Source organism: Salvelinus sp. IW2-2015, linkage group LG8, assembly GCF_002910315.2.
Source record: "Salvelinus sp. IW2-2015 linkage group LG8, ASM291031v2, whole genome shotgun sequence".
NCBI classification, from domain to species: Eukaryota; Metazoa; Chordata; class Actinopteri; order Salmoniformes; family Salmonidae; genus Salvelinus; species Salvelinus sp. IW2-2015.
The window spans coordinates 15,117,514-15,132,436 of record NC_036848.1 but is presented as its reverse complement, the minus strand read 5'-3'; the positions used below and the strand labels follow the sequence as shown (position 1 = coordinate 15,132,436).

Here is a 14,923-nt window from a genome sequence, read left to right as displayed (position 1 = left end):
TGTGTGTGTGTTTAGTCATGCCTACATGATGTATTTATTCATGCATGCATGTTCGTTTTTGATGGTGATGTCACGTCATGTTTTTAACTCCTATGCAGCAAATCATTCTTTGAATCTGTACGCAGCCCCCCTTCCCTCCTCCTCCTCCTCATCCCTTAGCAAATGAAAGGCTGACCTGAACACCTCACCGAGAATCCAATTTGCGTTCCAACAAAGGCCTGGAATATGACGGGGCAGAGGATTGGGGACAGATTGAGCGACAGAAAAAAGGGGGAGAGAGAGTAAACGCAGAGGATTATTGTCAGGGCGAGACACAGAGGGTCACAATAGAGAGGGATGGAGGCAAGAAAAAGGACAGAGAGAGGATGGAGGAAGTGAGTAGGTTAAACACATGTCAACCTGGGTAGACAACATATCACTACACAAAACAGGAAACAGACAGGCAACATGATAGAGAGACTGGAAAAGGGGGAAAGAGAGAGAGTGTGTGTGTGAGAGAGAGAGGTGAGGTGAAAATAGGGACAGGTTGGGGGAGTGATGGAGAGATTGGTAGGTAGAGAGAGAGAGATACTGTGACACCTGAGGGACTCAGAGACAGCGAGGAAGGGCAGAGGTGCAGGAACTCAATCCCTGAGCTACAGGACACCTGATGATAAAACCCACAGACACTGGACAAGAGATGGAGAGAGCCACGCGCTAGCATCCACTGAACAGGGGGATAGATGGAGAGCGGGGGAAAAGGGGAAGAGAATAGGGGAGGGAAATCGAGGAAGTAAAAAACGGTGGGCGATTCTATTTAGAAAGAGTAAGCAATTTTTTTCTGATTTTAAACTTTGCAGAGAGGTCTATAGCATTGGACGGATAAGAAAGCAAGTCAAGGCAGGAATTAGAACTAGTAAATATAGAACTAATCAAGTCAGTTTGAGGTATCTCTAAAATAAATCCACTAGGAAAACTAGAGAGGAGAGGGAGGGAGGGAGGGAGATAGATAGATAGATAGATAGATAGATAGATAGATAAATAGAGGGAGGGAGGGAGGGGGAGCAAGATAGTGAGCGCGTAAGCAAACGACACCGAGATGTTCATGATCATTCAGAAGGATTCTTCCGCCGGAGGAGGCGTTACAGAAGGGATGAGCACGCCGCAGGAGAAAACTGCAAAACAGGTGTGTGTGTGTGTGTGTGTTTGTTTTTGTGAATGCTTCATTTACAGTTAATTACACAATGTTTTTAGAATGTGGCTGATATATTAATTATGCTGTGTCATTTCTCTCTACCTCTAATAAACAAACTTAGATGTTTTAGCGTCTTTTTGTTTTTCTGATTATATTATGTGCCTATATGTCTGTTTGTGTGTGTGTGTGAGGGGCTCACTGCTGTGTATTAGGGGGAGTTGAGGGTAAGAAGATGGGAGGACTGATATATAATGAGGCGGGGGTAGGGACTTTGTTTCAGGTATATGAAACCAGGAAATCTTAAGGGTTTCGTCAAAGGTTATGGGATGAAATAATTTTGGGGAGTATTTAACCCGTGAATTTAACCTCAAACACGAATGTTTTCATTATTCCATCACTCTTCATTATTCAATATGAAATAACATCTTATCAGTTTAATAGTTTTTATGAAACTTTAGTATGGAATTTGACTCCGCTCCTGACTATCAGTATCAATGTGGCTCTAAAGAATCTTTCACCCTGTACTTTCCCCACACAGGTAAAAGCAGCGATCAGTAAGAAGGTTCAGAAACAGCAGATTAAGCAGAGGAGGCGGTCCAGTGAGCAGAGTGGAGTCTCTGAGGTCTCAGCGACTGGAGTCAAGCCCCCCCATGGTATGAGGTACAGACAGAACTCCACCCCCTTCCCCGTGACAGCGAGAGACAAAGAGAGGGGTACAGGGGACGAAGAGGAGGATCAGGATGTGGAGGACAAGGTGGCAGATATGATGAGGTCGGGTGGTCAGAAGCAGCAAGAGAAGGAGCCGATAGACCTGCTGCCTATAATGGACCCAGCTTTCGGACCGGTAAGAACCAGGATGACCGTGGGATAGAGCCTTGCTTTAGCCGTGTGTGGTGCAGTATCTGTGTCCGCTGAGATGTGTGTGTGTGTGTGTGTGTGTGTGTGTGTGTGTGTGTGTGTGTCCATCCATGCCCATCCATCAAGGCATGATTGAAATCTACCCAGGTCCCAATTGAAATTCTAAGCCCCCCTGCTTCAAATGTAAACGCTGACACTGTCCCAATACTCTACGGTAGCTGCTTATGCTATATCCTATGTCCCATGGTATTTTCTGACCTAAGCCATGCTAACTGGACAGTTTATAGTGTGTATTTTGTTTAGCGCTCATGCTAATAGTCAGACTGGACCTTGATCTAATGTTAGCCTTAATGCTAACAGAGTTGTGTGTCCCTATGTGTTCAGGGTTCATGTGGTAGCAGCATGAGGATTTAAGCTCCTTCGTTGCCATCCGCTACATTACGAAAGTGTAATCCGTAACAGATATCATGTTACGCCCCAGGACTTATGAACACCAAACAGTTCTCATTCCCACCCATTGTATCAGCGGCTAGCACCACCCACCCACACGATAAAAGCATGACACGACACACTATACAACACAACATCACAACATCTGCCCATGGCTTCAGAGACTTGGGGGAAGGAGAACCGTAGGTTTGCCCTCAGGGGTCCAGTTCTTCCTCCCTGCCCAGCCCTGCCTGCCCTGCCCTTCCTGCCCTTCCCTGCCTGGCCTGCTCTCTACTCGGCACTGGTTCTGACTCACTGAGTTACTGCAGACTTCCTGTAGTCTGAAACATCAAAGAGGATGACTCACACCTAATAGTAAAGACTCATACACCATGATAGGTCAACTCATTGATTTTGTTGGAGAAAAGAGATTGATTCTGTTGGAAAGATAAAGAGAGCTAGGGAAGATAAAGAGACCTAGGAAAGATAAAGAGACCTAGGAAAGATAAAGAGACCTAGGAAAGATAAAGAGAGCTACGAAATCAATGGAAATGGAAAATGGTAAAGAGGTCATTGGTTGTGGCAGTGAAGCAATATGGTGAGAGTTTGAGAGAGGGAGAGAAGCCAAAGGGTGGAGGAGAGGAGAGGAGAGGAGAGGAGAGGAGAGGAGAGGCTCATGTGGTGCTCAAACGGACAAAATCTATAAATGTCCAGTATGCTGGACACCCCCCTGCCCCTCATATAATCCATTTGTCATCCATTTACCGACAGCACACTAAGAATTGAGAACATGTGAGAACAGATTGGTGCTTGAATAAACATCCACATCCACACCTACATAAACAAAACAAGCTCACATACAAACACACAGTCTATATTTCCCCCTCAAATAGATACACAGTAATACAGTAATATCCATACTCATCCTCTCAAGTTTTCCCTCTTTTTGATCTTTCTACCAGTGGAGGCTGGTGGGAGGAGCTATAGGAGGACGGGCTCGTTGTAATGGCTGGAATGGAATAAATGGAATTAAGTCAAACATGTGGTTTCCGTTTGATACCGTTCCATTTATCCCATTACAGCCACAATGAGCCTGTCCTCCTATAGCTCCTCCCACCAGCCTCCACTGCTTTCTACTGTACCTTTTATTTTGTATCTTTCTCCTTCCTCCCTCTTCATCTTTCACAACATCTCCATCCTCCCTCTCTGTCTTTCACTCCCTCTCCATCCTCCCTCTCTGTCTTTCACTCCCTCTCCATCCTCCCTCTCTGTCTTTCACACCATCTCCATCCTCCCTCTTTGTCTTTCACACCATCTCCATCCTCCCTCTTCGTCTTTCACTCCCTCTCCATCTTTACACCCTCATCCGACCTCCCTCTGTATTCCTCCCTCTCCATCTCCCTCTGTCTTCATCTCCTCTCCATCCTCCCTCTCCATCTTTCGACACCAGCTCAATCCTCCCTCTTCGTCTTTCACGTCCCTCCTCCATTCCTCTCCTCTTTCGTCTTTCACTCCTCTCTATCCTCCCTCTTCGTGCTTGTCACACCATCCTCTCATCCTCCCTCTTTCTCTTCACACCCTCTCCATCCTCCCTCTCTCGTCTTTCATACTCCCTCTCCATCCTCCCTCTGTCTTTCACTCCTCTCCGTTCTTTCACTCCCTCTCATCCTCCTCTGCTGTCTCACTCCTCTCACCAATCCTCCCCCTCTGTCTCACTCCCTTCCCATCCTCCCTCTGTCTTTACTCTCTGCACGTCCCTCTCTTTCCTCTCGCCATCCTCCCTCTGTTCATGGCTTCATCCCCTTACTCCTCTCATCCAGCCGTCCCTTCTCTCCCGTCTTTTCACTCCCTCTCCACATCCCCTCTCGTCTTTTCCATCCTCTCATCCTCGGCTATCTCTCCTCCTTGTCTTTCCACTCCCTCTCCCTCTCTGCTCTTCACTCCCTCTCCATCTCCTCTTCCGCACTCCTGTCTGTTTCACCCCTCTTCCATCCTCCCCCTTCGTCTTTCACACCATCATCCATCTCCCATCTTCGTGCTTCACCGAGCCTCTCCATCTCCCTCTCTCGTCTTAGCACCTCCCTCATCCATCCTCCCTCTTCCGTACTTCACTCCCGTCTCCATCCCCCTGCTCGTCTTTCACTCCTCTCCATCCCCCCTCCGCTTCCCTCTCTCCATCCCCTCTCCAATCTTCACTCCTTCTCTCGTCTTCAGCCGTCGTCCTCTACTCCCTCTCCATCTCCCTCTTGTCTCACTCCCTCTCCATCCTCCCTCTCCATGCTTTCACACCCATCTTCCATCCCCCTCTCCATTCTTTCATACCACACCTCTCATCCCCCTCTCCATCTTTCACTCCCTCTCCATCCTCCTTCTTTCGTCTTCACACCCTCTCCATCCTCCCTCTGTCTTTCACTCCCTTCTCATCCTCCTTCTTCGTCATTTCACTCCCTCTCCATCCCCCTCTCCATCTTTCACTCCCTCTCCATCCTCCTCTCTCCGTCTTCACTCCCTCTCCTCCATCCCCTCCTCTCTGTCTTTCACTCCCTCTCCATCCTCCTCTCCATCTTTTCACTCCCTCTCTCCGTCTCTTTCAGCTCCCTCTCCATCCTCCCTCTCTCACATCTTCCTCCCTCTCCGTCTTTCACCCCTTCCACCCCCTCTCCATCTTTCACTCCTCTCATCCTCCCTCTCAGTCTTTCACTCCCTCTCTATCCTCCTCTCAGTCTTTCACTCCCTCTCCATCCTCCCTCTCTGTCTTTCACTCCCTCTCCATCCTCCGCTGTCTTTCACTCCCTCTCCATCCTCCCTCTTCATCTTTCACACCTCTCTCCATCCTCCCTCTTCGTCTTCACTCCCTCTCCATCCTCTCTCTTCATCTTTCACACCCTCAACATCCTCCCTCTTCGTCTTTCACCCCCTCTCCATCCTCCTCACTGTGTCTTTCACTTCCTCTCCATCCTCCCTCTTCATCTTTCACTTCCTCTCCATCCTCCCTCTTCATCTTTCACACCCCCCCATCCTCCTCTTCGTCTTTCACTCCCTCTCCATCCTCCCTCTTTGTCTTTCACTCCCTCTCCATCCTCCCTCTTCATCTTTCACTCCCTCTCCATCCTCCCTCTCCGTCTTCCACTCCCTCTCCTTCCTCCCTCTCCGTCTTCCACTCCCTCTCCTTCCTCCCTCTCCGTCTTTCACTCCCTCTCCATCGCTTCCTCTGTCTTTCACTCCCTCTCCATCCTCCCTCTGTCTTTCACATCCTCTCCATCCTCCCTCTGTCATTCACTCCCTCTCCATCCTCCCTCTCAGTCTTTCACTTCCTCTCCATCCTCCCTCTGTCTTTCACTCCCTCTCCTTCCTCACTTTTCCACTCTTTCTCTTTCTTCGTTTCTGATAGACAGGTTGAGTTACTGGATACTAGTGTCAGTATCTAAGACCTGATCAGAACACAATAGCGCAACATAATTACCTACACGCATATCGCCATAGTGACCAGAGTCTTACTTCCAGTCAAGGATTAGAGTAATGTTGCATGACGCATGTCTACCTGAGTCTGTCACAATATGTGTGTGTGTGTGTGTGTGTGTGTGTGTGTGTGTGTGTGTGCGTGTGTGTGAGTGAGATACCTGATAGAGATCAGATCATGTTGAGAACACACAGAACCAGAAACCCCAACAGTCACATGATTAATTGACACTATCAATACTTAAATAACAATTAGATAGATAATCAATCTTGGGCATTGGTTGTATCAGTGACTAGTCCCCAAATCCAATTTGATTTGTCACGTTGTAAACAACAGGTGTAGACTAACAGTGAAATGGTTACTTACAGGTTCTTTCCCAACAATGCAGAGTGAAATATAAAAAATATAATGGAAATAGTGACACGAGGAATGATACACAGTGAATAATGAATAACAGTAATCCTGGGGTTTAGCCCTGGGTCCTGATTAACCCTCAGTACTAGACCCAACCTCTTAGGCAATAACTCTATCATGTCTAGGAGATAGATGCAGTTACTGGTCCTTCTGCAACCACTGGTCTCTGTCCAATGAGAGAGACTCATCACTTGAACTGGGACCAAATGCTGTTTACTAACTAGGCCGGCTAAGAGTTTGAATGAAGCACCATATTGGCATAATCTTTGATGTGTGTGTGTGTGTGTGTGTGTGTGTGTGTGTGTGTGTGTGTGTGTGTGTGTGTGTGTGTGTGTGTGTGTGTGTGTGTGTGTGGTATATAAATAGCATTCTTAGCAGGATATATTCCATGAACACTTAAAGATGAGGGGATTACCAGCTTTAATTTGGCTTTAAATTCTGCAAAATACTTAAGGGATAAGTACTGTACAATATTTTGGACAGAAGCTGCTCTCTAGTGGTAATAAACTGACACTGCAGCATAGAACTGACCTCAATATGCCCCTGACTAGGCACCCTATCACTGCTCACGTAGAAATAAATGTGATTGATTGATGCATGTAATTGATTGGTACATTTAATTGTAATTAGAGTGAGTGTGTCAGCGCAAAAACAAAAAAAAGCAATACTTCGATACGAAGCCTATACTTGTTAGAGTTAGACACTAGTACTTGCTGAGGATTTATCCAAAATGTTCATTTGGTCTAAGCCCAAATCTGTCCCCAAAAGAGGCACAGTGGTCAGTTGATCTCGTAACAGACATCTGTCACCCAGTCAATCTTAGCACTCTGACTTCTTATCTACTACTATCACCATACCTCCGGGTTTGTGTGGCCGTGGAAGAGAGAGCGAGAGAGAGAGAGGGAGAGGGTCATAGGGAGTGGAAAGGAACATTACCAATCTACAGTACTGTATAACCAAATATTGAATGAATATTTGGCAGAATTTGAAGCCAAGTTACAATCGGATAATCCTCGCCTTCGAGTGTTCACGGAATGTCACATAATGTATATCCCACTGTTGTAAAACACATGCACATACACACATTACCAAATAGCCTGGAAGTTGCCAAAGTAGTTAGTTCACAGCTGTGCGTCATACCAAGTCCCAGCTGGAGGAACAGGCCTATCCTAGAGTTCACCCCTCTGTTGACCTCTGCCCTGACCTCTGAGGGTATGGAACTCTCTGGATAGTGGTTGGGTCCCGCTAAGCACCAATGGGCATAGATCTGGCTTAACTTTTGCCAGTCCTAAGCTTATCCATATGGGGGTGAAACMCAAATCTGACCTTTGCCTTAGCCTTCTACCCAAAACCTGAGGTTCATCAGAAGGACAATGGCATAGAACGGTATGCATTTGTTTTAAGATGTACAAAGTCAAGCTATAGTATGTTAACATCTCGCTCCTCGCTCCTTATACAGCATGTCATTCCCATCACTTGTCATAGTATGTATTTAGTCATGTGAGTCAGTGTTGTGGCACAGAAACCCAGTTGAGGTCTTGTCCTGGAGTGTCTGATATTATGGCTGGTGTCCATGTTTTAGAGCATTAGAGCCTCTGTAATGTTGTTATCGTGCACCAATCAGAGAGAATACTACATTTGACATCCTATGATAGCCTCTGAAGCCTTTATCAATGCTGAAACAGACCAATCAGAACAGTCTACTGTGATGCATGTATTTAGTTTGGATACGGTTAACACACACACACACAAACACACATGCAGTTAAAGGTGTGTGTGTAATTCTAACACACGCACACACACATCCAATGGTAGCCCACGACCGCAGCTTCCAGGCTGTTTGAGCATCTGTTTCACTCTTGGCTCTTTTCTTCCTCGTTCATTTTCTCTTTCTTTTGCTTTCTCTCTGTTTTGTTCTCTTTTGGCTTTCTCATTGCTTTTCATCCCTTGACCAGTTTCATTTCCTCTTTCCTTGTCACTCGGGGAAATGTCCGTCCTTGTCTCTCCATCACTCCTCCACTTTACCTTCTCACCATCTCTTTTCATCTTGCATCACCCCTGTCTCCACCCTGGACTCAATTTCTTCTTCCCCTCAATCTCCTTACTCTATCCGTTTCTCTTCTTACCCCTCCATCGCTCCCTTTAATCTGAAATGCAGGGAAAGGGATTAAATCCCTTGCGTTTGCCTCCTCTAATTCTCTCTCTCTCCCTCTCTCTCTCCGTCTGCCTCTCATCACCCTACGTATATGTAGTCATTTCTATGGTATAACAAGCCTTGCTCCAGGGAGAGCGAGAGGGGGAAAGATAGGGGGAGAGACAGAGGGGGAGAGACAGAGGGGGAGAGAGAGAGGGAAGAGAGAGAGAGAGGGGAGAGAGAGAGAGAGAGAGAGAGAGAGAGAGATAAGGGATTAAAAGACGGGGTAAAATTGAGGGTAGGAGAGAGAGAGAGACAGAGTAATGCACACATGGACAAAATGTCATGCAGCTCTTTTCTGTCCAGACATAGAAGTGGGCTAGGTTTATGTTTGTTTATAGGCAACCCTAGTAATAAAAAAAAAAACATCAGGAGTTTCATCTCTGATATGAACATCACTCTTCAGACCACGATGGGTGATAGGATGTCCTGGACCCCACCTCAGAACTCCAACGTTGGGTGGGACCTTTAAAACTCCACCGACAGGGGTGGAGCGAGAGAGAAAGACAGAAAATAGAGTAAGAAGAAAAATATAAGCGAGAGGGAGGGACGAGAGAGGGAGGATAGAGTGTTACTTCACTTCGAGGATAGGGGATGGGGAATTGTACCAAGCCATCCATGAAAAACAAAATGAAAAAGGTAAGAGCAGTTCCATTTGCTTTTGCTTTTCCAAAGATATTGGGACGAGAGAAGTTTTTGCTCGCTTGCTTGCTATTTCCTTGCCTATGTGTTAATGCATGAAGTATCATGAAGATATTGACCAAATGTAGTTGCTCTGTATTTGCTCTCAATTTAGAGCAGGTCCTGTGTGTTTCTAAACAACTTTGCTATTGATCTAAAGGATTGTCACAACATTGATYTGAAACAATCGAACGTAATTCTTCTGAACAACTCCAGCAGAGACAATCTATGATGCTTCTTTTTCACCTATCTGCATAATGTTTCTGCATCTGCGGTATTGTACAATGGAGACCTTCCTTTGATTATCTCCAAGAAGGAGGAGTTCTTTATACTTGTGTTTTCTGAAAGGGCAGGCCCCGGGAACCAGATCAATGGTATCTGGTTTTATCAACTTAATACTCAAGTTACGTGTAGAGTCATTATTGACTAGACGTACTCTGTAAGTGTGTTATGTAACATTGTGCTAAGTCCCCGAGGTGAGCTGAGTGTCTGTGGCCTGAACACTTAGCAGAATGAACACCCCAATCCAACACTGAGCCAAGACTGAGCCTYGAAAAACAGAGCGAGMGAGAGAGGAAGAGAGACAGGGACCGGGACAGAGAGAGAGAGAGAGGGGAAGCATGGCTTCTTATAACCAATACACATACCGCCATGTAAACAGACAGAGAGTTTTACTTATTAGGCTGATGAGCCACTGGCTGATACGGTTTACCATGTAGACAGGCAGAGTTAAACTTCCTAAAAGAGAAGAGATTGCCAATCCTTTCCTGTACTGTGTGCTGTTGCAACATCTGATCTCCCTGAGGACTAGTGCTGTGGACAGCTGGCTGTCAGACCCCAGCAGACAGCGAGTGAAACAGAGTGTGAAACCAACGACTGTTGGGTTCACTAGTTCTGCATGATTCTGGTTCTAAGGGGGCCGTCGAGCCCCGGGGGAACAAGCGGGGAACAGGGGGCCAGGAGGGGCCACGGTCGGAGGGCGAGGAGGAATCGGGCGAGGACAAGGAGTTTAAGGCGCCCCTCTCTGCACTGGTCCAGAACTGCACCGTGTTACACAGCATCGTGGGCCCTGCCTGCATCTTCCTCAAACAGGGCTTTGCAAGCAGCCAGATCGTACGTACACGCACTAGTGAACACAGACACACTCATCACACGCACACATACACACTTACAAATGCATACTAAATCATTCACGCACACAACGCCACTAACACACACACATCATCATCATCATCGTTATGTCACTTCATTTTCACCACGTGATAGTCTCTCCACAATTAAGTTGTCATTTCACTTTCATAGCCATCATGGGACAACCAATCAAACTTGCTATATAAATGATATCGTGTAAAATAGTCTGAGAGGAGGCGAACCAAACCTTGATGTGGTTGGCGCACTGTGTACACCGAGTGTACAAAGCATTAGGAACACCTTCCTAATATTGAATTGTACCCCCTTTTGCCCTCAGAACAGATTCAATTCGTCGGGGAATGGACTCTACAAGGTGTTGAAAGCGTTCCACAGGGATGCTGGCTCGTGTTGACTCCAATGCTTSCCACAGTTGTGTCAAGTTGGCTGGATGTCCTTTGAGTGGTGGACCATTTTTGATATACATGGTAAACTGCTGAGCGTGAAAAACCCAGCAGCATTGCAGTTGTTGACACACTCAACCGTTGAGCCCGGCACATATTACCCTACCCTGTTCAAAGGCACTTACATCTTTTGTGTTGCCCATTCACCCTCTGAATGGCACACATACATAATCCATGTCTCACTTGTCTCAAGGCTTAAAAATCATTATTTACCCTGACTCCTCCCCTTCATCTACACTGATTGAAGTGGATTTAACAAGTGACATCAATAAGGGATCATAGCTTTCACATTGATTCATGGAAAGAGCTGGTGTTCCTAATGTTTTGTCCACTCAGAGTAGATCATATACAGGGAGATTCCACGAAGAACATCTGTAGTAAAGACTATAAAGAAAAATAGATCTACAGGGATTTTCTCTTCCTATATTTCTCTGCCATCAAAGCACTCAACATTACAACCCACCACACCGGAACAGGCATGACCTACAGTGTGTGTGTGGTTGCGCCGACAATGCACATTATGTGTACAAGGGTCTCACTCATACTAAACCTCCCAAATCTCCTAATCTCCAGCTGTTGCCAGGGGCAACCCTCCCTATGGTGATTTACGTTGACGTAAAAGTATTTGACCAGTTCCATAATACAAAAAATGTCTCCTACAATGTCATCTGTATATATTTAGATTCAGATATATTCCATCCTTTAGACGTAATGTACGAGATAGATATAGTATTTAGTCTGACTTTGCAGAGCATCCTGGTTTACTCTTTCTAATCATGTGTGTCTACTGGCCCGCTACAAATCACATGCCTTAAAAAGTCTTCTCTTTCATCAAGGAAAACCAAACGGCAGACCTTCTGTCTGCTTTCCTCTCATCCTCCTTCTATCTTTGGCGAATTCTCTCCCATGGTCTTTGTGATTGAAGTTCATTGTGCATTTCAGAATATCAGTGGTTGGACATTTGTGTTTGTCGATCTTTAGATTTTCATCTGTGCGTTTGACTGCGGTGTTTGTGTCAACATAAAGGCATGCGGCGTACGTTTGTCTGATCGTGGGCACGTGTGTAAACAGATTGTGTTATTGTCATAAGTCTTGTGTGTTTGTGATGTACATGTGTGAGTGTGTGGTGTGTGTGTGTGTGTGTGTGCGTACGTACGTGTTTTTGGTTTTACTATTCTTGTGGGGAGCAGGAAAATTCAGACAGGTGGTGGGATTTCACCTCCTCACAAGGAAAAAGGCTATTTTAGGCTGAGGGGTTAAGTTTAGGGTTAGAGTTACAATAAAGATTAGAATTAGGGTTACGTTTAGGGTTAGGAGTTACGGTTAGGGTTTTGGGGTTAAGTTTAGGGTTAGGTTAAGGAAAATAGCATTTTGAATGGGAACACTTTGTTTGGTCCCCACAAGGATAACAAAACAAGTGTGTGTGTGTGTGTGTGTTCATGTGCAACTACCAGTCTGCTTATGTGTGTCCCTCTGCTACCTCCGACAGGACAGGGACCTACGACCTGAGGAGATTGAAGGTAGATGACACCCCTCTATCTGACATAGTCATAATCAGACCATTACACGTGTTTCAGTGTAGATGATCCAATTCTTACCCTGTGCGTGCGCTTGTATGTCTGTGCCTGTGTGTTGCCACGCAGAGCTCCGCGAGGCGTTTCTGGAGTTTGATAAGAAGAAGAATGGCTACATCAGCTACAAGGACCTGGGAGAGTGCATGAGGACCATGGGCTACATGCCCACAGAGATGGAGCTCATCGAGCTGGGCCAGTCCATCTGTGAGTCTGACGTCATCATCAACATGAGACGGGGGAAACGCCACAGAATCATAGAATATCTGAAACTCTAGAGTGGTGTTATTACAACGATTGAGGGACCCAGGAAGCACGGAGTCAGTAGAGAAAGACATTAGCCGTATCCATATTGTAACTGTGAGTAATAGTAGTCGTGTTCCTGAGGGMTCCCGGGTGGCGCAGCGGTCTAAGGCACTGCATCTCAGTGCAAGAGGCGTCACTACTGTACCTGGTTCGAATCCAGGCTGTATCACATCCGGCTGTGATTGGGAGTCCCATAGGGCGGCRCACAATTGGCCAAGCGTCGTCCAGGTTTGGCCGGGGTAGGCCGTCATTGTAAATAAGAATTAGTTTTTAACTGACTTGCCTAGTTAAWTAAAGGTTTAATAAATAAAAWATTAAATATATATATATATGTTTTTTCTGGTCTGTAGGTGGGGGCAAACTAGACTTTGAGGACTTTGTGGAGCTGATGGGCCCAAAGATGCTGGCAGAGACAGCAGATATGATCGGAGTGAAAGAAYTGAGAGACGCATTCAAGGAGGTCAGTGTTTCTCTCTCAGATTGTGTGGGCTCACAGCTGACATAAATGGTCGCTCTCTCTCAATGTGAGTAACTGTCACTATATCCTCTCTCCTCTCTCTGTCTCTCTCTCTCTGTCTCTCTCTCTTTGTCTTTGTCTCTGTCGCTCTTTCTCTGTCTCTTTCTGTCTCTTTCCCTCTCTCAGTTCGATACTAACGGTGATGGTCAGATCAGTATAATGGAGCTTAGGGAGGCCATGAAGAAACTGATGGGAGAACAGCTGACAAACAGAGAGATTGATGAGATCCTCCGGGACGTGGACCTCAACGGGGATGGACGGGTCAACTTTGAAGGTGTGTGTGGGTTGATTCTTCTATCSTTGTGGAGACCTAAAATCCCCATATTTTCCCACAAGGATAGTAAAACAAGGAAAATTCTCCCTCGTGGGGACATTTCCCACTTCCCCATGAGGACAAAACCTATTTTAAATGTAGGGGTTAGGTTTAGGGTTAGGGTTACAATTAGAGTTAGGATTARAATTAGGGTTAGGGTAACTGTTTAGGGGTTAGGTTTGTGTTTGGATTAGRGTTAAGGTTAGGGTGAGGGTTAGGGCCAGGATTAAGGCCAGGATTAGGTTTAGAGTTAGGGAAATGGAAATTAATTTTAGGTCCCCACAAGGATAAAATAACATAATGTGTGTGTGTGTGTATGTGTGCGTGTGCGTGCGTGCGTGAAGTTTCAGTACTGATTTATGTTTGTCAGAAACAGTGGCTTCAGCTTTTTTGTTGGTTTGTGTATAGGATAATACTTTTTCCTCTTTCTGTCACTTTCTCTCTCTTTTCACAGAATTTGTTCGAATGATGTCACGCTGAGATAAACAGATGGAGTCGTTGTGTAACAACTGGAAAMGGGACCACTACATTTGTARTGAACATTCTTGCACCATGCTAATGACTGAGCATCGATTTTATAACGTTATTTTTGTTAAGCAACACTTATAACGTTCATTTTGTTAAGCAGCACTTAGAAAGTTATTTTTGTTAAGCAGCACTTATAACGTTCATTTTGTTAAGCAGCACTTACGTTATTTTTGTTAAGCAGCACTTACAACGTAATTTTTGTTAAGCAGCACTTACAACGTTATTTTTGTTAAGCAGCACTTACAACGTTATTTTTGTTAAGCAGCACTTACAGTAAATTGAGTGAACTAAGGTAGTTCTACAAATCTTATAACTCAAGATGTGACAAACGTGCGTAAAGGGAACAGGATTCAGATATTACGTAATTGTTTTAGCACTATCCACTCGGTAGTGGTGCGTGGGTAAAATCACCGGGGAAGCCAAGCCAGGGGGAAAAAAGCCATATTACAACCTATGTGTTGTGATAATTGCGTTGGTTGCTCTATAACCTGTTAGTTATATGGCTTCCCACCATGATATATAGGCCTAAGTCCGAGACAATATAGGCCTAAGTCCGAGACAATATAGGCCTAAGGCCAGTGAAGTCCACAAAGCATTTTGCATGTAACAAACAGTTACATTACCTACACCATGGTTAAGCAAATTAATGTTTCCGACATTTTCGGACTGCTAAACAACCACTGATTTAGAACCACAGAGAGTTACTGCAAGTTGAAAAGAAAACAGGAGCTGCCTCCACTATTCCAGCACCATTTAACTTCAACATTTCAACATCATCAAATCACCTCTGCTTAGTCTAATACAGTGACAACTAAAAGATACCAAAACAATTTAGTCCAATCAACGTAAGCTAAATATGATGTGGCTCTGATTTGTGTGTGTGTGT

The 14,923-nt window shown here is 45.4% G+C and overlaps 1 protein-coding gene across 1 annotated transcript; it reads left to right on the top strand.

The window, feature by feature from the left end:
- The first annotated feature begins 1,039 nt into the window (after window positions 1-1,039).
- Window positions 1,040-14,225, top strand: LOC111967514 (calcium-binding protein 2-like). The gene is made up of 7 exons (XM_023992586.2): window positions 1,040-1,165; window positions 1,713-2,018; window positions 12,292-12,322; window positions 12,446-12,580; window positions 13,030-13,139; window positions 13,323-13,470; window positions 13,964-14,225. The coding sequence occupies exons 1-7, from the start codon at window positions 1,079-1,081 to the stop codon at window positions 13,987-13,989; spliced, it is 843 nt and encodes a 280-aa protein (XP_023848354.1). The 5' UTR covers window positions 1,040-1,078; the 3' UTR covers window positions 13,990-14,225.
- Window positions 14,226-14,923: the final 698 nt, after the last annotated feature.